The 23716-nt window shown below is 51.8% G+C and overlaps 1 protein-coding gene across 1 annotated transcript in view; it reads left to right on the forward strand.

Annotated features, from left to right (window-relative positions):
* Positions 1-23716, forward strand: part of FSTL4 (follistatin like 4) — a 297369-nt gene that overhangs the window by 213210 nt on the left and 60443 nt on the right. The window contains exon 7 of the mRNA XM_044227430.1: positions 9562-9728. Within this exon, the coding sequence (XP_044083365.1) occupies positions 9562-9728 (167 nt within the window). The remainder of the gene's footprint in view (positions 1-9561; positions 9729-23716) is intronic.

A 23716-nucleotide genomic window follows, 5' to 3' on the forward strand; every position in this document is an offset into this window, starting at 1 on the left:
CTTCTGTGGAAATACATTAACATGAATTTCTTTGTCTCCTAAAGGGATATATTAGGTAATCAACACCAAATGCTGTAGAGACCCAAAATCTCAGCATGATGGAGTAAAGACTAATTTGTTATCCTCACCGGGCCCGATGGGCTCAGGCAGCAACAAGGAGGCTGTGTTCTTTGCTCCCACAAAATGCATGACCATACAGTCTCCACAAGGGGAAACAAGAGGGTGCACGTGGTGACTACATGAGTTAGAGCTCTTCAGATAACCAGAACCAATACGAGGCAAGGATGGGTGGATGGATGGATGGAGGGAGGGAAGGAGTGAATATTTTAAGGAATTGGCTCCCATCATTGTGGAGGCTAAGGTCCCAGAATCTGCAGTTGACAAAATGGAAAACCAAGAGAGCCAATGTTGTGAGTTTTAGGCTGAAAGCCAACACTTGAGACCCAGGAAGAGATGATGTCTTATTTCAAGCCCAAAGGTAGGAAAGGACCCACATTCCATCCGGAAGGCAGTCAGGGAGGAGGAGCCCAAAATACTAAGAACACTCAGAATACTAAGTATGAATGCTAGCAATAGTATACTAATACTAAGAATACTGAGCCTGTTTGTTCTACCCAGGTCTTCTGTGGATTGAATGAGGCCCATGGACATTGGGAAGGGCAATCTGCTTTAGCCTGTCAACTGATTCACATGTTGATTTCCTCCAGAAACAGTCTCACAGACATACCCAGAAGAATGTCTGACCAACTATCTCTACAACCCATGGCCCCGTCGTGTGATAAAATTACCTGTCGCAGTGATGTGGGGGTTGTGTGGTCAAACATGTTCATCCCTCCAGTTAGAACCAGTCCCGTGACTCCACCCTGGTTCCAAGAGAGGCTAGGAAGTTTTCTTCATGAGTGCTTAGGAATTGGAAAATGAACCAGCATCTGGGAAAACATAGTGTGACCCCCTCTTGCTTGCCTAGGTCAAAGCCGTGTGCTCATCTGCACCAAGAGCTTATCCAGGAGATTCGAGGTCCAGCCCCTAAAATCTGTATGAATTCTTGCAAATTCTGAGTAACTAGTGTATAATTGTATAAGGTAATATATTATTTTCTTTTCCCTAAACCTACCAAGGGAATAGGCAGTAAAAACACTCCTTTTGCAAATACCCCGAGCAGAAGTGTTTCCATCATCTTCGGGACTAGGCTTGGCAGGGCTCAGGAGGTGCACGGATTGGCCAGCCTGCCCAAGGCCTCACCAGGCACAGACCCCAGCCAGGAAGGGAGAGCTGGCAACCAGGCACCCAGCTGACTAGGTGACCCTGGGCTCTCCACCCCCACACAGACCCCATGCTTCCGACTGCTGCCTCTGCTGTGTGCCACACCCATGGCACCCGAGGGCACCCAGGCCAATGATGTCACAACTCTTGGGCACTGAGCTCAGCTCTGACTTCCTGCTTCCTCTACCACAGTCCCACTGTGGGTTAGTTTTCCCAAAGCTAGAAGGGTTTAGTGGCCAGAGAATGCAAAACAGAGCTCTGGAGGGGCACCTGGGTGGCTCAGTCGTTAAGCATCTTCCTTCCGCTCAGGTCATGATCCCAGGGTCCTGGGATCAAGCCCCGAATCAGGCTCCCTGCTCAGAAGGAAGCCTGCTTCTCCTTCTCCCAAACCCCCTCCACCCAGTGCTTGTGTTCCCTCTCTTGCTGTGTCTCTGTCAAGTAAATAAATAAAATCTTTAAAAAAAAAAAAATAGAGCCATGGAGCTCAGAAGAAGCCCATCTAACCTGCCCCTGCACAAGGCCCTCCTACAAACCAGAAGAAGGCCTCATGACACAGGGGCTCTGTGGGAGTGAGACAGGGGTCTGTCTGCCACATCCACCCCTGCAGGGCCCAGCCCCGGGCCCACAGGAAGGACTCTACCAAAAGAGAGCAGTCAGGCTCTGCAGGCACCAAGGGCTCCCCACGGGGGTCCACGGACATGCTTTAGGTGCCTCTTCTCCCCATCCCACATCTGACTCTTGGCCTCCCTACCAAACCACGCGCTCCAGGTTAGCAGGACGTGGGCCTGTTCTGCTTGCCAGTACATCCTCACTGTATCATGGCACATAGTAGGTGCTCAATAAGCAATCATCGACTGAGCACTACCCCTTAATGGTGCACTTGCTTAAAACTAGTTATCAAGTCCCTTCTTTGTGCCAGGAATTGTATTAGGTGCTGAGGATCCAAAAGAGATCCTACAGTTATGGTCTCTGTCTGCAGCTTTCAAAGGTGTTTGTTGACACCGAAGAGCAGAGCTTAATAACTAAACTGTAAAAAAATGATTGCAGCAACATCAAGCAACATAAGTCCATTGAAAAAGTAAATTGCCCACAGATCTGCAGGTAATTAACAAGTTTATTGCTCTCCCCGAAATGAAGCAAGCAAGAGGGAATAGGACAATGACAGGAAAATTGAATCAGATTATGCCTAGAGAAACGGGAAATTTTGGACACATACAAGGCTGGCTGGAACAGAGACACCTGTGCAGGCCAGATGTGCCCTAGTGCTCAAAACATGCATGTCAGGATGAAAGGGTCCTAAGACAATCTGTCCCTAAACCCACACATCTGTAGATGTGCGCAAAGAGCTCCGAGTGGCAGGCTCTGGCGGAGGGGGTCACAGGAGGCATGAAGCACCTCCCACTACCCCATCAAACACCTTCCGGCAGGGCACACCAAACCAGCCCCACCCTGGAAGGGCCAGGTGAAGATACAGGGTCGAGGAGATGTGAGAGGTTGACTATCCTTTACATGGTCAGGAGACATGGGGCACACACCCTCCACCTTCGTTTCTGTCCCACTCACCAACTTCATAGTGTGATCCTGGTCTCAGGAATGAGACCAGATCAGTAGAGTTTGTCAAACAGGTGCCACAGCTCCTGGGGGGGGGGGTTTGGGAGGGGGATCCCAGGTCATGCTTACCTTACAAGCACAGTATGAGAACAGGCTGCAGCTACAGAGATAGGGCTAAGCACCCAGCCCAGGGTGTCTCCAGATTGTCCTAATTCCCAAGCTGGCTCCTGAGCCTGACTCTAGCCTTGGAGGCTCAATCCGACGTACTGATGTGTGGGCAAGCTGATTGAGCTTTTGACAGAGTCTTTCCACCAAGAGCATCGTTTGAAAAATGGCAAGTGTCCAGGTAGGCATGTGTTCCATTAGTGCATTTCTAACATAAGAAAACTAACGCGAACTTGACAATAATTTGAGAAATTTAATTTCTCTTGCTGTGAAGCACCAGAATCCTGCATGAGAGGCTGCTGATGGTTTTATGAGTGTCTCATCGAGTTCAAGTCAGTGTGAGAAATAGCGCCGGAGATTAAGCAAAAGCTGTAATAGGAACTAAAACCCAGTTCTCTCGAGACTGAAATGTTATGGCTGCGTGCTTTTCGGGAAGGGTGTTAGTCTGTGTCTGGTGGGCGCATTGATCCCCTGCGACCTCCTGTTCCCTGCAGGCTCCCAGGAGCGGGGAGAACGTGGGTGCTGGGAGGAAGCTGAGGTCTGGCGTTCGCAACACCGGTGTCTGGAAAGCAAAGGTGTTTTACTGCTTTAGGCAGAAGGGCCAAGAGAACGAGGCTGGGGTCTCCCGGGAGACTACTGTCAGCCAGACTTGGACTATAGCCCACCTGCTGTGTTCCAGGCACTGTGCTAGGCACCAGAGACCCACACACGAACATGCAGGCTAGGGAGAACACTAGTCTCTGTCTTGGGCTAGCCCAGCCTGGCTGATGTGGACAATAGTTTCAATGTGACCTGTGCCTTTTGGTCCCAGGGGAAACAAGGGGGTGCCCATGGATATCAGAAGGCCTGGCTCATAGGGAGACAGATGTCCCAAGCTGTGAGGAGCCCCCAGTTCCCTTGCCCTCCTCTGATCTCATACCAGGCAGCACTCCAGTGCCAATTCTTACAGCTGGGGCCTCATCTCTCTGTGGCACCTCTGCCCAGCTGTGGCAGAGAAGCTCCTGCTGGGCTCCTGGGCCCTGGCACCCAGCCCTCCTTCCCTGCCCCACGTGCTGTGGGCACAGGGCAGACCTTGTTGCATGGTCCCCAACAAGCCTCAACAACCCTCCCAGGGCAGCCCGTAGGGCCACAAATGGTGAGACACCATGGGAGCCGCAGAGCCACAGCCAGCAGCAGAAGGCCTCGGTGGTCCTGGGGGGCTTCCCCCTCAGGGCAGTCCTGGCCCCACAGAGCAGAGCACAGGTATCAGTAGATCTGAGTCTCCTGTTGGGCACTTGTACCTGAGGAAGGGGTGGAAACTCCTGCCAGGGCTGTCCCCACACACTGCAGGCCGCCTGGCCCTCCTCTCGTGCCCAGCCCAGTGTGAGGAGTCCCCTGCGCTAGGCCACGGCCCCACCACCAACCCAAGCTCCCAAGAGAAGGGCAGCCAGGGGGATGGGCCGCAGGAGCCTAAATCAGCTTTCATGTCTGCCGGTTCTCGCTTCCTTCGCAGTGTGGCTCCACTTCCCTTCCCCTCATCCCCGTGCCCCACCGCAGGCCTTCCAGGTGCGACTGGGAAGGAGCAGAGGGGAGAGAAGGACCTCTCTGAGTCTCTGTAGCAGTCGTAGGGTTTCAATCCACCCAACACACCCTTTCTGTCGGGACACGTATCCCCACCTCCACTCACCTGGCACCAAGCCCGGGGGTGGCCCCAAGTCCCAAGGCCGCGAGTGAGGGTCAGTCCTGTGACAGCACAGCACTCTGTCCCCCGGCCCCAGGGATGGCTTTGTGGGAGGACACAGGAGGTATGTGCGAAGGTCACAGTTCTGTCCTATGCTTGTTTCCTGGATTCTCAGGGAAGATCGGGTTCCCTTGTCTGGGGTCCCATGCACAGGGACAGTGTGAGCGAGGGGCCATCTTGCAGCCCAGTAGAGCATGCCTTGTGGAGGCCCCCGGACGTCTACAACCTCCTCCACCCTTCTTAGATTTCCTGGTTATGAGAACTTAGACCACCCTCCTTTTTTTGGACCACCCTAAAGGGGGTCCAGTGTTTCTGAGTTTCTGTTGCTTAAGCCTGAAAAGGTCCTGTCAGATTCAGTAGGACAGTGTCTTTCGATCTTCAACAGATATCTGTCTAAGTGTCCCCTGATGTTCAAACGCCAAGATTCCAGACACCCTCCCTGAGGTCATCTCGAGGGGCTGAGCGAGTGAGAGTCTGAGGATAGACGAATAGGATGGGGGTTGGTGGGTGCCACAGGAAGTACTGCAGGAGGTCGGGTAGTGGGGGGGTCAGCAGTGGGGACTGTTCTGCATTCTGCGGGGGACAGGAGCTGTGGGTGGCTTTTGTGCAGGGCTCTAACATCCCTGGTGCTCACAGGCATGGGAGCAGTCTGGGGGTAAGCACACAGGAGGCCGTTGGTGTCTGGGGTGGAGAGCAAGGATTCTGGGGGTATCCTGAGGGAAGCCCCTGTGGGCTTGGCCGCCGTTGCTGCTGCCAGTTGAGGCATCACTGGTGCCACTGTGGGCAAGCGGGCAAAGAGCAGAGGCAGGTGGCACTGGGTGGCGAGGAAAGGGGCGCCCAAAGTCAGCACCTGGCAGGACTGAAGAGGGTCTACAGGATCGTCCACTTAGAAACACGTCCTTAGAGTTCCGGAGCCCAAAGCAAGGTCGGTCCCCAGAGCCCTCCTCACGCGATCTCTCGTTTTACTGATGTCCGAACCAAGGCCAAGCAGCAGGAAGGGACCTGCCAAAGGCCACTGGGTACGTCGCCAGCAGAGCCAGGCCTGGAGGTCGGATGTCCAGAGCCACAGTCCAGAGTCTGCCCCGCTCGTTCCAGCCCCAGCCCACAATGCCATCTCGCTTTTCACTCCAGGAAGTGACCGTGGGGGGGCCACTTAGCAGGGAAGGTGGGGGCCTGCCTGGGGAAGGGGTGCTGAACAGTAAATAACTGGGAGTAAGGAGAGAAGGAGAGCTTTGGTTGCCGTAAATCTCTTCAGAATTTTTAAACCAGTCAGGGAATATTGACATGCATTAAATCCAATAAAACATTCATTTAATTAAACTTTAAGTGATCCAAATATTTGCTGTTTGGTTAATATCTGTGTAGCTGACAGGAGCAGAATTATGATGGTTCTGTCAGTATTCACGCGTTCTAATTTTGCATGAGCCTTTCCTCCGTGCAAAGTGCACGTCTTCAGACATACAAATAAGCGCGGCAGCCCTGAGGAAGCAGGCTGGAACCTGCCGTCCCAGCAGCCCTCCCACCTGTGTTTTTGCTTCTTTATTTGGTTGTAGCCTTGTGCTAAACTGTTTGAAAGACATGAACTTGGGGTTCCTTGGAGGACCCTACATTGCATATAGGTCTTACATTTCAAATGAGACCCCAGCCAACCAGAATACCTCACCTTCCCATCCGTGCCCCTCACCCCCGCACCCTCCGCTTCAATCTACCCAGACACACCCCTACCATCTTTTAAGGCAGTGGTGGTCAGGGCTCAGGGTACCCTGAGGTGCTTGCTAAAACCAGGATGCCCACCCTGCCACCAGAGTCTTACCAGCCTGAGGTAGAAGAGTAGGAATCTGCATTTCCATCAGTTGCCCCCAAGATGGGAGATGTGATGTCGATGGGGGGGGGACCACACCTTGAGAACAGGAGCTCTGTAGCCTAGGGATGTCCTGCCTCCCCCAGGGGCTGCTGCCTGAGGGCTCAGTGGCTCTTTTCCCTTGTCCCTGGACTAGAGTTCCAACAGGCAGAGAAAATGTCCTTTCCTTTCGTGACCTGCCACACTTCTTTTTTTTTTTTTTTCATCTTCTAAGAATTTTATTGTTTTAGGTCTTACATTTAGGCCTTTGATCCATTTTGAGTTAATTTTTGTATATGGTGTTAGTAAGCATCCAACTTCATGCTTTTTCCTGTGGACTCAGTCCTTCCTTCTTTTTCTGCCTTCACGGTTCATGAAAAAATAAGAGCCTCTCCCAAACATTATGATGGTCTCTTGGAGATACTCAGAAGAAACTTGTAATTGTTTTAAGTAATTCGCAACTGGGAAAAAGTTTTTACAGAAACGTTCCCAGATCCCCAAGCCTGCGCTGTCATTACACCTACAGGAGAAACAATAATTGCAGTTCTGAGAGGAGGTGAGATCATAAATTCACAAACCTTTCTCTGAGTTTAGCTGCCTGCCCCCCACATGTACTCTTCACAAGCCCTGCCCACTGGCGCTGGGCGGACAAAGTGCGTGAATATTCAGTCCATTGTAAAGCTTAATGGGAGCAGGTCATTCTAACAAGCCTGCATTAAGTAATGCTCTACCTAAGTAAAAACACTTCATGCCTCCAGTTCCCACCCGGCATCCCCAGCTGCTCCCCAAACTGCCTTCTGAGTGTGGATAAAACACACAGCGGTCCCCTGCCACCTGCGGTCCACACCACAGACTCCCAGTTGCCCTGTCTCGGGTCCTCTCGGTGGAGGTCATCCCAGGTTCTGCTCTTGATCTGGGCTGCCTCAGCATCTGATGCCCCCCCACAGCTTGGCCTCCAGCAGCCCTCACCGGCACTACCACCTGGGGAGGGTCCAGGGGTGTTCCCTTAAGGCCTCGGTCCTCGGGCACATCGGTACACAGCACCTCACAGGCCTGCCAGTGTGTGGCCAGGAAACTCTGGACTGCTCCACGCCACTCGGGAGCCCAGGGGCCTCTGGCTGTGTGCCAGGCCTCATGGGCTCACCCCAGGCGGAAGGGTGGAGGAGGAATTAACTCCCTCCTAGAGCCGCTCTCGCTTCCCCTCACCACCATGCCAACAGGCACACCCTTCTCACCTCATCCCCCACCATGCCCTGGGAAGAGCAGGGGAAGAGTCCGATAAGGAAGGCGTACCCCCTCTACACTCGGGGCCACTCTGAGTCCTAAGGGCCAGCAGAGCACAGAAGAAGCCAGATCCATGTGTCCCGTCCTCCTCTTCCCTCCCTCTCTCTGTCCACTGTGAGTCTCCAAAGCCTGGGGTTCACGATGGAGGTTGCGTGCCTTCTCTCTCCCGCCCTGACCAATAAGCCTCATGACTCAGAGGTAGGAGGGCAGCAAGCAAGCCATGATTTAAGAGGGAACCTGAAGTGCATCATTTTAATGTTTGTAAAATATTATGCTGGGTGCATCGGCATCGATCACTTGGCGCTTATCTTTCCCCTGCGGCTCCTTCAAGAGGAGTCACATTTTTCCTGTGCGTGATTGTCCCCTCTCCATGGGTCTGTTGGCGCCTTTCCTTATTTCCATTTTCTCCATTTTTCATCCATCCATCCAACAAGCACTGATTAAGCACCTAGTGTATATCTTGTTCATCTTCATGTGCCTGGGGCCGGGCCGCTGACTGACTGTGGTGGGGTAAGAGCTTTGCCGCTCAAGCATCTGACCTGACGACACGTGCTGCCACTTGACCTGCTCCGCAGGGCATCCCACCTGCCAGCGTTTGCATTCCGGCCCCTCCCCCACCCACCACCTTCTCCTCCCCACATGTGCTGGCAAGAGGGTGTGAGCACAGACATGCTGCCTGGTCACAGTTCCCAGGGCTCCCGCCGAGTCCAGGAGGTCGGTTCCCAGCTCTGTGCCTTGCCCCACCCCTGGCAGGGCCCCCAAGTCCCAAAAGAGCAGTGAGAGTGAGGAGGACTCCCGGCATTTTTGCCAGCATCCCAGGTAAGCACAGACCCTCAGAGCCAGCCAGCCAGCCGCCCTCAGCTACTACCACCGCAGACTGATGCCCCAAGTGCTCTGAGTTGTAGAGGTGGGGGAGGAGTAGGGAGGAGGCAGTCCCATCACCGTCACTGAGCTGGTGACTCTCCCTCCAAGCCTGATGGCACGTCGGTATATGAACAGCCTGAGTCCAATTAATTTTCTCATTAATCCCAAAAATTTCTAAAAGCCTGTGATTGCAAGCAAATATTTTAGACACTTCCCATTTGCCTAAAGAATGATCAGTCTTAATGCCAGTCAGCAAGTATAAAATGGCAAGGATTAATAATTTGTACAGCCTGAAGCACCCTTCAAAAAAATTAAAGGCTACAGTGCATGGTTGCTGAACAGAAATCCAAATCCAAGTTCAAAGAATCCTCAGACAGAAACAAACCTTCAAAGGTCAGCCAGTTCATTCCCCAAGCTTCAGACAGTGCAACCTTTAAATTGCCCCCAGATGGATGAGAAAGCTGTCAGCTCAGCCAGCAGACCTTGACTGCACTCAGCAAGGCCCAGACTTCATGAGGCCCAGGAGCACAGAGTGGGGCATCCGCCGCACATCTGGCCCCCCACCGGTCCCTGTGTAAAGGCCCACCTTCTTGGCTCAACTCATAAATCCATAGCGCAGATGGTTTCCCTACACTCGCTATGGCTCCTGATTTCTCCGACTCACAGAGATCTTTGAACATTTCCCGTAAGTTGTGGCCTGTCCTCCAGGAGGGAGTGTCCATCAATGCATTTAGACCGCATGCCGTAATAGTTTGTAGAGAGCCTGAGAGCCCTAGGACGCCTGCCCTGCCGGGAACCCCCGTAATTGTTTGCTTGTGAGTAGGGACTCCCGATGCTGGTGTGCACCTGAAGATTTTCTCCTTTCCCCCTGCAGAGGTGGTTCAGCTCAGCCTCGCACCCGAGGAGAGGGTCAGCGTGGCCACAGTGACTGTGGGACTGAGTACAGTGCTGACCTGCGCTATCCGTGGAGAGCTGCGGCCCCCCATCGTCTGGAAGCGCAACGGGCTTGCCCTCAACTTCATGGCCTTGGAAGACATCAATGTAAGTCGCTGGGCTCTGACCCTGCATGCAGACCTGCCCCAGCGGAGTAACTGTGAATCTGCCATGGTGGTGGCAGAGTGAGAGGGTTTCATTTGAACATCCCACGTTTGATGCCTTTCAAGCCTGTCGTCTGAGAGCTGGAAGTACCAGAAAATTCAAGTCCCACCGCATGCAGAGAATGGCCTGGATGTTAGCTGCACGCCCGCCAGCCAGAACCACAGTAGGGAAGGGCACGCTGCCCGGGCAGTCAGGGCGGGCCGGGTGGGAGGTCTCCGTGCAGGCTGCAGCAGCGAAAGCCAAACAGTGGGCCTGGGAGTGGAAGATCAGGGGCTCAGACTGCATGACGGAGCCCACCATGAAGGAGGCCCACAAGCCCACAGCAAACATGGCCGGACGGGAGGCAGTGGAGCGGGGAGGCCATCTGGCTGGAAGAACCAGGGGAAAATGCAGAGCCCACACCTGGGGAGGATGAAGATGAGGGGCGAGAAGGAACATGGGTTCCCTGGGCAGGGCAGGGGTGAAACGCCCAGCATTGGCGGGAGGGCAGGCTCCAGGTGAGCAGGTGGAAGGAAAGGCCAGAGTGGCCTGCCCTGGGGGCCTTGTCAGCTAGATGTGGGAACGTGGATTTGACATGAGTGGAAGAGAGAGCAGCTGAGCACCCACAATCTGACATGACCAGCAAAAAGACTTCTGTACTGGGAGGGCCCGTGCAGCCTGGGCTGGGCTCCCAGTGTCACCCCAAAACCCAGCCTTATGACTTTGAGCAACGTCTTAGACTACTCATCGTAGGTATCAGAAAGGGAATGTTAGCAGTCCCTCCCTTCCATGGGGCTTGAAAAATAAAGGGAATCATTCAAGGATATGTGTGGGCCAGATTGAAGTTCATTGAGAAGACAGAGTGACATCACCGATGCAGGGCCCTGCCAGGACAGCTGATAGGTCTTAGCCACAGTAGGGGGCATCTCAGTTTCAGGCAGAAGAGGGGGCAGTCCTGGTCTTCTTGGCTTAGTCAAGCAAGCTGGCACAGAATGGGATGCTTGGCTCTGAGAAGGAAGACCTGTGGGATGCTTGGTCAGTTCCATGAACATCTATCTCTAAGGTGGTGAGGAAGGGACTAGGGCCACAGGAGCCAGTCTGGGCTGTGTGACCGATGAGTTCAACAAGCACACAGGGCCAGGGTGCTCCCCCAAAAGAAACCAGTTTGGACTGCTGAGATGGAACACCATTACATCCATCACAGCATCCCCAAAATGGAGTGAGCCCTCACAGGAAGCAGTGAGCTCCCCATTCCTAGAGGAATGCAAGCTCAAGCAGGACCATGGTCAGCAATGCTACTAGCCACAGGAGGCCAAACTAAATCCTATGACCTTGAAGATTCCTCCCAACTGTGAGATTGCTTTGTGGGGAGAAATCCCAGTACAAAATTCTGTAGAAACCACCAAGTTGGGACTCTACTACTCATTTGCTGCAACTGGAGATCATGGGGTGAGCAGATGGGGAGAGGCAGACCACTGTGGGGATTCTGTCTTGGGCACAGCTGGGCAAGGAGTCTCCCTCTCCCTGCCACGTGGGGCAGGAGTATTTCCTTGCCGTTTCCCCACAGTGCTGAGCACAGCCTGAATCCCACCCATCTCCGAATGTCAGTGCCAGCACAACACTGGTTGGGGGTTGATGGACAGAAGCTGAGTGGGCAGAGTCCTTTGTCTTCTGAGCTGAGGTGCCCAGGGCTTGTCTGGGATCTTAGCAAGGAGAGGTAGTGTTCTGTTTGCCATGATTAGAGTCGGCGGAGGTGTTGGGGTGCACAGACTTGTGTGTGCAAGAGCTCTCGGGGTGGGGCATCAGCTTTAAACTGTTTTTGGCCAGTGGTGATTAATTCAAAACTAGGACAGATCTGCCCGTGTCTGTCTGAACTTCCATGTGCATTACTTGATGCTCTATTTAAAGACACCAGAAATAAAGGCGGAGGCAGAACTCTTAATGCACTTGCCATCGGTTAATTAAATTACTTTGAGTGTTTTTCCCCTCCCTCGAACATGCCTCCAGCATCAACTCAATTGCATTTCCACTTTTCACAGTGAGGTTAGCAATTTGGGTTAATTGTGGGTGCAACTGGAGATTAATGGCCTCTTATTACCTCCCTGGAAACACTTGCTGCTCATGGTCAAGTCAGCAGCCTACAAACAGGCAGGGCCTTGTACTGCCCAGAAACCCCCACGTGGGGGCACAGGGCAGCACCAACCCCCCAGGGATGCTCACCAGAAGCGTGCAGGTGTGGCACACACACACACACACACACACACACGCCTCCCTCTGTGGTACAGCCTGCCGGAGCACAGCACAAGCTCTGAAGACAAAGGGACCTGGGTTGAAGCCTCAGCTCTACCACTTCCCAGTTGAGTGAACTTGGAAAGAGTACTTGACTTCTCGAAGGCTTGAGGTCTCAGGAAACAAACTGAGGGTTGCTGGAGTGGAGGGGTTGGAGAGGGTGAGGGTGGCTGGGTGATGGACCCTGGGGAGGGTATGTGCTATGGTGAGTGCTGTGAATTGTGTAAGACTGATGAATCAGAGACCTGTACCCCTGAAGCAAATAATACATTATATGTTAATAAACAGAAACAAACAAACAAAAAAACTAAGGTTCCCACAGCCCACAGGGAGTGGCCAAGATCCTTTAGGTTAATGATCAATACCTGTCAGGTTCTGGCCCTATCCTGCCACTCTATACCTCCCTCTTGCTTATCCCTGCGCCCTGAAGCCAGAAATTCTCCTTCCTCTGCCTCCCCTCTTCTAATAGACAACAGGTAGGACTGGGTTGTAATTCCGTGCTTGTGGATATGTGGTCACCCTCGGGGCTGGGGAGAGTGTCTTTGCTCCACACTCTGGCTCAGGGCCTGCGAGTCCCCGGCCCTGGTGAATGCAGGGGTGACTCCTCTTGAACACCATCTGGACAGCCGCGCACACATGGGGTGACTCAGGAGCGCTCCAGACAGCAAGTGGGGAATCCGAGAGGCTCTTTCTCACTTGGCTCCGGGCTAGAGGGGTCCATTTACTTTCTGATCAAATATGATTCTGAAGCTCGAGGCATCCTTGATGTTTGCAAGTCAGAAAAGTTTAATTACATGTGTCATTAGGATGGCATTCTGTAATAGCTCTGTGACTGAATTCATTAGCAGAATTCTTAACAGATAAGACAAGACAAATTAATATTTTGTTGCCCATGAAAGCTTCTCATTAAGAGAGTAGTGAAAAAGTGATTAATATTTTGTTGCCAATCAAGATGTCTCGTACAAATGACAAAGAAAGGAGGCCCACATGTCACGGTGTTCTCTCATCCGCCTGCCTTGGGGGTTTGTAGGTGCGGTGTTCCGAGCCCGGTGCTAATTACAGCGGGCGGTGCTGTTCCGTCTGGTGCTGCAGTGGGCGGGGTCGGCAAGGGGCTCTAGAACTCATCAATCCTCCATCTTCATTCCATTGGGGCTGTCCCCCTCCATTCCCCACCCTGCTCTCCGACTCCCCATGCCCTCCTCATCTCTTCGCTGATTTCCTTCTAGGGCCGCTGTTGTCACTGTCCCCAGAGCAGGGATGACACGTAAGAACACCTGCTGTGTGCTGGGCATGGGCTACGTGATTCACACAGACATTCAGCCCGAAAATGCCTGTGGAAGGAGAATGTTATCCTCCCCATTCCCCCACAGGCTCACAGAAGTTCAATGGCTTCCCCAGGGCTGCTCTGGGCTTGCTGGAGGCGGCTGGTCCATGTGTCTGAGGCTGATGTGGACACCTCAGGGTCACATCTCTCCACCTGGGGAGCCTCCTGGGGCTGCTGCTGGCTGCCTGTTGGGAACTCAGGCTGCAAGAGGCCGAGAATGTTGTTTGGCAGCAGCAGCAGTAGTAATAATAATGATGATAGTAATATAAGTAATAGTAATAACGATGAAGAGAGGGATAATAGTTCACCTGGAATACTGTATGCCAAGACGACCCCATGTGTCTTCTCACTCAGTCCTCACTCTGACCCTCTGAGGCAGGAGTTATTATTTATGTCTATGTCACAGAGGAGGACCTCAAGCCTTCGAGAAGTCAAGTGCTGTGCTCCGGCAGGCTGTACCACAGAGGGAGGCGTGTGTGTGTGTGTGTGTGTGTGTGTGCCACACCTGCACGCTTCTGGTGAGCATCCCTGGGGGGTCTCTTATGGTTTGTCTCCCTCTCTGGTTTCATCTTGTTTCCTCTTTCCCTCCCTTCTCCTATGATCCATTGTCTTGTTTCTCAAATTCCTCATATCAGTGAGATCATATGATCATTGTCTTTCTCTGATTGACTTATTTTGCTTAGCATAATTCCCTCTAGGTCCATCCACTGTCATTGCAAATGGCAAGATTTCAGGGGTATTTATGGCTGCATAGTATTCCATTGTATATATATACCACCTCTTCTTTAGCCATTCATTTGTTCTTTCTAGGTTCTTTCCATAGTTTGGCTATTGTGGACATTGCTGCTATAAACATTCGGGTACACGTGCCCCTTCGGATCACTACATTTGTATCTTTAGGGTAAATACCTAGTAGTGTGATTGCTGGGTCGTAGGGTACCTCTATTTTCAACTTTCTGAGGATCCTCCATTCTGTTTTCCAGAGTGGCTGCACCAGCTTGCATTCCCACCAACATTGTAGGAGAGCTCCCCTTTCTCCACATCCTTGCCAACATCTGTCATTTCCTGACTTGTTAATTTTAGCCATTCTGACTGGCGTGAGGTGGTATCTCATTGTGGTTTTGATTTGTATTTCCCTGATGCTGAGTGATGTGGAGCACTTTTTCATGTGTCTGTTGGCCATCTGGATGTCTTCTTTATAGAAATGTCTTCATGTCCTCTGCCCATTTCTTGATTGGATTATTTGTTCTTTGGGAGTTAAGTTTGATAAGTTCTTTATAGATTTTGGATACTAGCCCTTTATCTGATATGTCATTTGTGAATACCTTCTCCCATTCTGTCAGTTGTCTTTTGGTTTTGTTGACTGTTTCCTTTGCTGTGCAAAAGCTTTTGATCTTGATGAGGTCCCAACTGGCAACTGACATCGTCAGAAGTTTGTCCTGCGAGAGTCCGGAGCCCCTTCTAGCCTAGGACTACATCTTCAAACAAGGAGAACCCCAGATACATCAGGCCCAGAAATAAAAGGAGCCTGCTGGTGTGGGAGGCGTCCTTCTCCTCGGTAGCTTCCCTAGTGGCAGGAGTTCCGACTGGAGCAATGGCCAGACTGGGCAGGGCTCCCTGCTAAGCAGCTAAGCGCAGTTCCCTCAGTTTCTTAAGGATGCCGGGAGGTTCATTGTGGACCTGGTGTGCAAGCCACCCCTTTGCAGGAGGTCCAAGCCTCACTGCAGCCCAGAGCCTGAGGGACAGGGCCTCAGCTGCATCTGGGAAAACAACCCCACCCCCTCCACCCAGGAGAGGACAAGACTGAGAGCAAGAGCGCAGAGCCCCAGAGATGGGCAAAAACCAGCGGCACCAGGAACCCTGCTGCACCTCTAGGCAAGGGGGCCCTGGATATTAGCCTCCTCCTTCTGTTTGTTTGATGAGGAATCAGTAAGACCTGTACGTTACTTCCTGGTCAACCGCTGTTTATTTACTAGAGCAGTGGTGGGTCCCGGTGCCTTGAGACCCGGCCCTGTGACTTCCCACCTCACCCACGGAACATTGCCCCCCTCATAAGCTGAGGGAATGGGGGGGTAGGCAGGCCCAGCAGACCCTCCTGTCCTGGCCTTGGGCCAGAGCTTGACCTCCAAGCTGTTGTCCAGGACTGTGCCTGTGCTGGTGCGACAGGGGACCGTGCCTTGCCCCACAGGCCCTCCCAGCGTGAACCTGTGTTGACGCAGTCAGATGGGGAAGGGCCTTCTATCACTCCCAGGGGCCACACCCAGAGCCCCTGGGGGAAGCTTGTCATCAGGAAGAACTGTGCCTCAGGAGGCAGTAGGATGCTGGCCTGCTGGCCTCCACAGGGACCCAAAACAGAGAGGGGACCAACAAGGTTAACATTTGAGGATTCTCTAAGCCGTGAGGTCATACAGTCTTATGATGGGCCAGGGACCTCTGGGACACAGGAATCCCACAGAAATGTGAGGACAGCCGCTGATGCCACCGGGACCCTGGCTTTTTCACCTGGGCCACAGAGCCTCAGCCTTCCCTGGCGAGGCGTCCACACAGGCCCTGTCTCCTGCGGCCTCACAGCCAGGCTTTAGGGGCCCATCTCAGAGGCAGATCCACGCACGCCTCCCTACACCCTGACCTCCATACTAAGTACTCTGGGGGTTGAGAGGGAAGGCTGACTTGCAGAAACTGAACGTGCAAACCCTTTCCAAGCCTTAGCCTTCTGCCCAGATCACGCAGCCACCGCTCAGCGTGAAGGAAAGTCCACAAAGCTAGTCCGCACCTCCTCCCTCTAGAGCATCACCTGCCCTCCCCTCGTGACTGCCTCCCCCATCCCTTATTACCTTAGGGACAGGGGACCTGCCCATGAGGGGAGCAGAAGCAGGGGAGGATATCCCGGGGGTGACAGGACAGAACTGAGCTGCTGAATCCTTGCTAGAGTTGACACGGAAGTTCTGACCCATGTCCAGGGGCCAAGTGTCATGCCAGTCCCTTCACAAGCAGCATGTCATCTACCTCTTGTCACAACTCCGTGAAGCAAATGCGGTAGAGTAACTCGGAGGGTCTTGCCAGGGCTGCAGCCAGCCTTGCTCTGGGGACACAACACCCCGCAACCAGCCTTGCCAAGGCTTCGCTGCTGGGGCGCTGGCCCTGCCTCCCCGCTGTGATGCCCAGGCCCCCGCGGGACGGGGCCGGGGCTGCAGGGTTTCATGAGCCCATCGACCTCTGAGCGCAACAGACGGAACTGCTTGGCCAGGAGAGTCCCAGAGAGAGGAAACATTTTTCTATTGTATTCGTCTTTTTCAAAAGGGGGTGTGGGGGCCCTATAAAAAAAACCAGTATCTCTGAAATGATTTGAAAGAGCCCCTCTTTTCTGCTGGGTTTTTTCCTTTGCCAAATCTTGTTAGTAGGGGCTTTCAGATGTGGGGAGGCGGAGTACGGTGATAAAAGCAGGAAAACAAAACCCATTAGAAGAAAGTATTTGTGGCAGTGTTTGAAGGATGTGTTAAAAGGTTCACTTTTTTCCCATGCCTAAACGGTGTAAAACCAGGGACAAATAACTCTAATGAAGCATATGCTCTCAGCCAGCTCCGCTTTGGAAGCGAGTTATTAAAAAGACCAGAAGAGAATGATTTAGGAGCTCATGACTCATTTAATTTTTATTGTCTTTATATGAACCCGTCATGAATCCATTGTAAAAAGATGAGAGGCATTTGATTAGCATGGAGAGCTGTTTGCAACACGATAGACAGTGGTTGTAGGTTCTGCATTAAAATAATCTCATTAAATGCTTGGGTACATTTTGTTTTAAAATCTTGGAAAACACTATACTTGAAGCACTCAAAGGCTTTGGCCAATTCTTTCCGGCTTGTGTCAGAAACCCTGGCTGCAAACAAACGTCCGGCTCTTTTGAGCTTTGGGTGAGTTCCACCCTCTAGGAGGATGGGCCAGAGCCCCACCAGAGATGGGCCCGGACCCAGGATCCGGCAGCCTGCAGAACTTGCTGAGGGCTCCGCCCCACCAGGTGCCTCTACTGGGCCATTGCTTTCCCAGGGGTCTCTTCGGGGTCACCTCTCTTCCCTCATAGTACTGACTTCAAAGCTTCACTGTGCTCAGTGACCACTTGCGGCCCCAGGCCACAGGGACAGGGTCCCTCAGGGAGGTTCTAATCTAGCTTCTAGACCCTGCGTGCAGAGCTCCACGCAGCTGCCTTGTCTCGGCTCTCCCGCCCAGCCCCACTCAAGGGAGCTCTCGCTCAGCCTGTAGACAGGCTTTATTAACTGCAGACAATAGTGCAACCATGAGCCTCATATGCGCCTCTTAGCACATTCATGTAAGTAGGTGTGTAAGATAAGCTCTTAGAAGTGGAATGATGACGTCCAAGGGTGAGCATGATTTCAGTGCGATGGGTATCACCAAATCTCCCTCCAAAAAGGCCGTACAGTTTATACTCCCTCCAACAGTATCCAGGAACAACTTGGAGATGCTGAGGGTTCGGTGCCAACCACTGCAACAACGTGAACATTCAATAAAGGAAATATTGCCATCAGAGGAGTCAAATGAAGTTTTTGGTCTCCAGTACTTATAAAATCTGTGTTTATGCTATACTGGAGTCTCTTAAGTATGCACTAACATATGTCTAAAAAAAGCGCATACTTAATTAAAAAATGCTTTCTTAATGGAAAAATGCAAACCATCCTCTGAGCTTTCGATGAACAGCAATCTCTGGTCACAGAACACCGTAACAAATATAATAATGAAAAAGCTTGAAATAGTGCAAGAATTACTAATTGTGACACAGAGACATGAAATGAGCAAATGCTGTTGGGAAAGTGGTGCCAACTGACTCAATCTACACAGAGCTGCCACAAATCTTCAGTTGGTTTTTTTTTTTAAAAAAAAAAAAAGGAAAAAGAAAAGAAAAGAAAAACCACAAAATCTGTGAAGAGCTTAAAGCACAGTATCAGGAAAAAAAATCCTGATTGCAGGCCTTCTTGGTCCCTAAAATGAGCCATGGAAGGAAATTTTTTTTAAAGATTTATTTTTTTATTTGAGAGAGAGAGAGAGAGCACAAGCAGAGGGAGCAGCAGGGAGAGGGAGAAGGTGGCTCCCCGCTGAGCAGGGAGCCTGATGCAGGACTGGATCCCAGGACCCTGGGATCATCACCCAAGCCAAAGGCAGACGCTTCACCAACTTAGCCACCCAGGCGCCCCTAATCAAATAATCTCTGGAGTGTTTCAAGGACAGCAAGAATGCAAGTGGGTGTGAGGGCTGTGAGTGTGGTTCAGGTTAGAGTTGCTGATAAGGCCTTCTCAGACAGGAATTCGTGATGGAGCATCCCCCTGGGAAGGTGGCAGCTCCCCCAGGAAAAGGCAGCAGGTTAGAGGCAGTCTGGAACTTCAAGTGATCGCTGCAGTGCCTTGTGTCACTTGAGGCCCTCCCTGCCCCAGCTGGGCTCACCAGGCTGATCAGCTAAGGATCCATGGCCTACAGCTCCCCAGAGGACCCCATGAGCAGCACTCATCCACGTGATACCCTGGAGTCTTAGAGTCTTGAGGTACCTGTCCTCCAGCCTCTGAGGGTGGACACACTGAGTGCTCAGAGCCGTGACTCCAAGAGGAGCTTTCTGGTGCAGGTGCCTAGCCACCTGTGTGCACTTGGACATGCAGCTTTGCCCACAGGCCAAACGTGCAGCACCCACACAACTGGGTCAGAATCCCCCTGATGGAACTGGAGCTGACCACAAAGTTAGAGAGAGCAGTCAACCCAAGACCTCCCCCACTCTGGCATCCAACACGAGTTTGGGGAGTGCACAAAAGTACCTTCCGGTTGAGTAATTTGCCAGAAGAACTCAACTCACTGAGAATGCTTAGACGCACATTGATGGTTTATTACAGGGGATAAGTGTAGGTTAAAATCAGCCAAGGGGATACCTAGGACATTCCCCAAGAGCTCTCCATTCTGGACGGTCAGAACCCCAAGAGCTCTCACATCTCTGGGACCTCCGCTCAGCTCACAGACTCCAGGCTATATGCTCTGTGAGGCCTCGAATCTCAGCCTGTGCCTCTGGACGGTAGTGTCTGGCCATGACTCGGGGGCATCTCTGTGAAATTCCCGGGGCTCCTCAAAGCCTGAAAAGCCCCATCGTCTCTGCTACCCTAGCTCTGAAATTCCAGGTACTTCAAAGGCCCTGGATTCTGACCTCTTCTCCATTGCCGTGGTTCTCCGTGCTGTGGTCTGGAAAATGCCCTCTGACAGAGGGCGGGAGTGAGTATGGACCTCTCCTCAAGTTTTCCATCTCTCAAAGATCAGGGACTGTGCTTAAAAAGGTTGCGTCCTATATTTAATCTATTTTTAGAGTTAGGCTGATGTAAGTCTGATACATGTTTCTCTGTTTTACCCAGAATTTGAACTCTTTTATTCTCTGTACGTTCTTGTTTGTGTAGAAACCTCCATCTGTACCAGGAGTGAATGTTTGTATCCCCGCAAAATTCGTATGTGTACACCCAGTCCCCATTGGAGGGGTATCTGGTGGTGGGACTGTGGGGAGGTGATTAGGTCATGAAGGTAGAACCCTCCCGAATGGTATTAGTGCCCTTATAAAAAGGGAGAGTCTGCCCTCGCCCACCGTGCATGGCTATAGCAAAAAGACGGACAGCCTTCCAAGAACCAGGAAGCAGGCTCTCACCAGACATGGAAACTGACAACACCTCGGTCTTGGACTTGTAGCCTCCAGAACTATGAGAAATTTCTGTGGTTTATAAGCAAAAAAAAAAAAAAAAAATCAGCCAAGGGAAGAAGCCCCATTGGGTGGAATCCAGGGTGGTCCAAACATAGAGCCTCCATTGTTCTCTCCTGGTGCAGTGACACATGTAGCCTGTTCCCAGCACTGATGTATAAGAACGGGTACAACATATTGCCTGCTGGTGAAGCTCACCCAAGCCTGGTGTGCAGAGCTGCTGGTAGAGCTTGGTCATGTCCTGCTCACGTGAATGACGTCTAGCTGCTTGGGGAGACACAAATGGCATTGCATGGCACAGAGCCTCCATCATAAATTGTATATCTGGTAGCCTGGTGGCCAAAGCCCCCAGGCAAACAAAGCCCAGACCTCTCTCTGGATGACGTTACTTCTTCACTAGCCTTTCCTTCAGCGCTCCCTGAGAGCCAGCACCTTCGGCTAACGCGCCTCCATCTGCTCAGCAGACACCGACTGAGCCACGCACTGGGGACAATACGGTGGTCTGCAGAGGGATGAGGTGCTTCCTCGTGGGCACTCAGAGTCATGGGGAAGACTGATCATAGAAACCCAAGTCAGCCAATGACTCGGGTTCCCTGCGGTCCTAGGGAAGCCAGGAGCCCTCCAAACAGTGACTTCTCTCACACCTGTGGCTCCCTGGCCCAGGCCTGGGGCTGAGCCAGAGAACAGACCAACCTTGGGGGCTCACAATGCACATGACCATTCATAGCAGCTCCCTGCCCAGAAGCTCAGCAGCTACTTAGGGATGGCTTCAAGCTGGAGGACTTCTCAAGAGAACTCTGAGCAAGTATGTACAGAGTGGCAAGTGTGTCCTTTAAGAGTCTGGAAGGAAGTGACCAGCATGGGAACCCCCATGTGGGTCGGGATGATCCGCCAGAGAGCCATGAGGTGGGCAGTGGAGACGCCATGAGTGTGCACATGCACGCTCATGTGTACTGTACTGTACATTGTCTTCCGTGGGCGTTTGTGTGTGTCCCCCACCCCAGGGTGCCTCTGGTCCCTGCTCGGTCTGGATATCAGCCATGTGAGAGCAGACACCTCTGAGGCCAGCTGTCACCAACAGGCAGAGAGGGAACTGCATGTTCAGTGCTGGGGTCCATCCCGTTAAAGTGTTTGTGCAGGAGGGATGCTAGAGATCGTGGATTCTGGGGGCCAGAATCAAACCAGCATGGAGGAAAGGCCCTCTCCTTGACTCCATCCTCCCCAAAGAGAGTCAGGACAGAGGGCTCCTGAGAACATGGCTTCTGAGAAGGGCAGAGCCGGAAAGGCTTGGAATAAATGTGTCTACACTGAGTCCTAACTTGCAGCATTGACAGTACCATTAACCTGAACTCTGAAATCACCCTGGAGTCCTTGTGTTTAGCATTTAGTCACTAAATATTCCACATTGATGGCTCATTTTCATATTACTTAGACCCGAGTCCCATGCATCACTATGACAACATTCCCCATCTCGCCTCTGCTTAAATATTGTTTAATACTTAAGTCTCATTTAATTACTTTCTTTATTAAGGGCAGATACTTATAAAATAGCTTTTTAAAAGACAAAATCTATGCCTTTTAGTAAAATTGTCTTTTTCCCAAGGATGGATGTGTATCAGTACAAAGAATGGTCTAATCTGGCATCTGTTTATTTCTGGAAGGAACCTTGATTTTGCTAATACATTTCTATGCATCAGAACCAAAAAAAAAAAAAACCCCATCCATAAAAAGACAATTACAGAGATGCAATCAAGCATTGATAGCAGTATTCAGACACATCTCAAAGAACATTCAGGAGAGGAAGGATTACAGGTTTAGTTTTATGTAGCTTCTTATAAATCAATTTTTAAAGGAATTTCCCCACATCCAATGAGGGAAATTTGATTTCAGTAGGCAGTATTCATGTTCCAGAAAACCATATGCACTTTGTTCTATAATTATATGATGCCTATTGTTTTAGCCCAGAGACATTATTTTATTTATTCCACAGTCAGCTTCTCCCCAGAGCCTAAGTCACAGGCTAGTGATGAGTTTGGTGCTCAGAGGAGAACGGTAATGTATCCAACATCCCCTCATGCACTCGAAGAACTGACGTGCACCCCCCAGCCCCTGAGCAATCACCCAGGAGTTTCACCTTGTCTACCAGCAGCGATGAGGAGAAACAGATGGAGAAATTAAATGATGTTGTTAGGGGCTCACCAGAAGTCAGCAGCTAAGTTTGAGATGGCTTGCGTGGGCTTTTCCCTCTCTGCCTGCTGCTCTGTGTGGAGCCTTCTTTTCGGCCAGTGTCCACAGGCCCTGGCCTGAGGAATGCAGTGTGGAGGAGACACAGGGTGGGGAAGCAGGTGCACCGTGCTTGGGATCAGTTCTCTGCCTTCCTGCCAGCCACCTCGTTTTGATGCCCCATCACTGGCAACATTCAGGTGGATGGGAAGGCAGGAGGTGGGCGCCTCCATCATCAAACCCAAAGAACCAAAACACAATCCCTGCAGAAGGCCTAGCTCAGCATCTCGTGCCATGATTTACTGAGTATCTACTGAGGGCTCACTTGAGAGCTCACGTCCTCATCAGGCAGAGACAGATGCAAGTGGTATGCTAAGTGGTAGTAAGTGCCAGAAAACGGGAAGTGACAGGTGGGGTGGGGGTTACAGATAGGGCAGGCAGATAACATTTGGGCAGACTTGAAAGAGGGGGGTGCAAGTCAGACTGACAGCCTGGAGGAGGGGGCAGGATGCCTGGCATGTAGGCAACAACCAGGGATCACAGTGCCGGAATGGAATGACCAAGGAAGAGTGGAGGAGGAGATGACAAGTCATCCCAGCAGACCCTCTAGGGCTAACTCAGGGTGAGGGAATAGTGTCTGGTTGCTGTGTAGAGGACAGAGTGGAGGAGCAGAGGTGGAGGTCCCTGCTGTCCCCCAGATGAGAAGATGGTGCCTTAACCCACTGGTCACAGTGGAGGGGGTAAGAGAAGGTAGACTCTGAATACATTGTGAAAGAGAGCTCTGCTTCCTCACTGTATGAGGACTGGGCTTTGTCTTGTTTTCTGGTTGGGGTTTTTTCCTAAGGATTATACAAGGCTTGAGGGATGTGTGGTCCATGTGACCACATGGCGTCACCCAAGGGGCACCAACAGCAGGGGCCGCCAGAACCCGAGCCCAGCTTCCAGTGCGTCCTGCAAGGATAGGCTGTGGGCTTGAAGGCTCAGAGAGGCAGAGAGGCAAAGAGCCAGGGGGCCCCGAGTGCCAGCCCCCGCCAGCAGCTCTGGGATTATGCTTCAGGATGGAGTTCGCCCTGGAACCAAACAGGTGAGGTATCGAGGGCTTCCCACGGTGAGAGCTGCACCCAGCTTCCCTGCCCTATTTTCCAGCTGCCACCTGCCATGGAGCCTCTAAGCAAAATATATTTTCCTCCAGACTTAGGTTTTGACACGCGAACAGCTTAGACCAGAAATATGTCAGCCCAGAATTGACTAACCATTAACTTTTCATAAGCAACTCAGGTATGAACCCTTTATGACTCTGTTATGACACAGGACAAATCAGCTATCTGGTGTTTTATTTTTATTATCGAAGCTTCTGCAGAGTGATAGGAATGGGGCTTTTTTAAG

The sequence above is a fragment of the Neovison vison genome, chromosome 1 (assembly GCF_020171115.1).
Source record: "Neovison vison isolate M4711 chromosome 1, ASM_NN_V1, whole genome shotgun sequence".
Lineage (NCBI taxonomy): Eukaryota > Metazoa > Chordata > Mammalia > Carnivora > Mustelidae > Neogale > Neogale vison.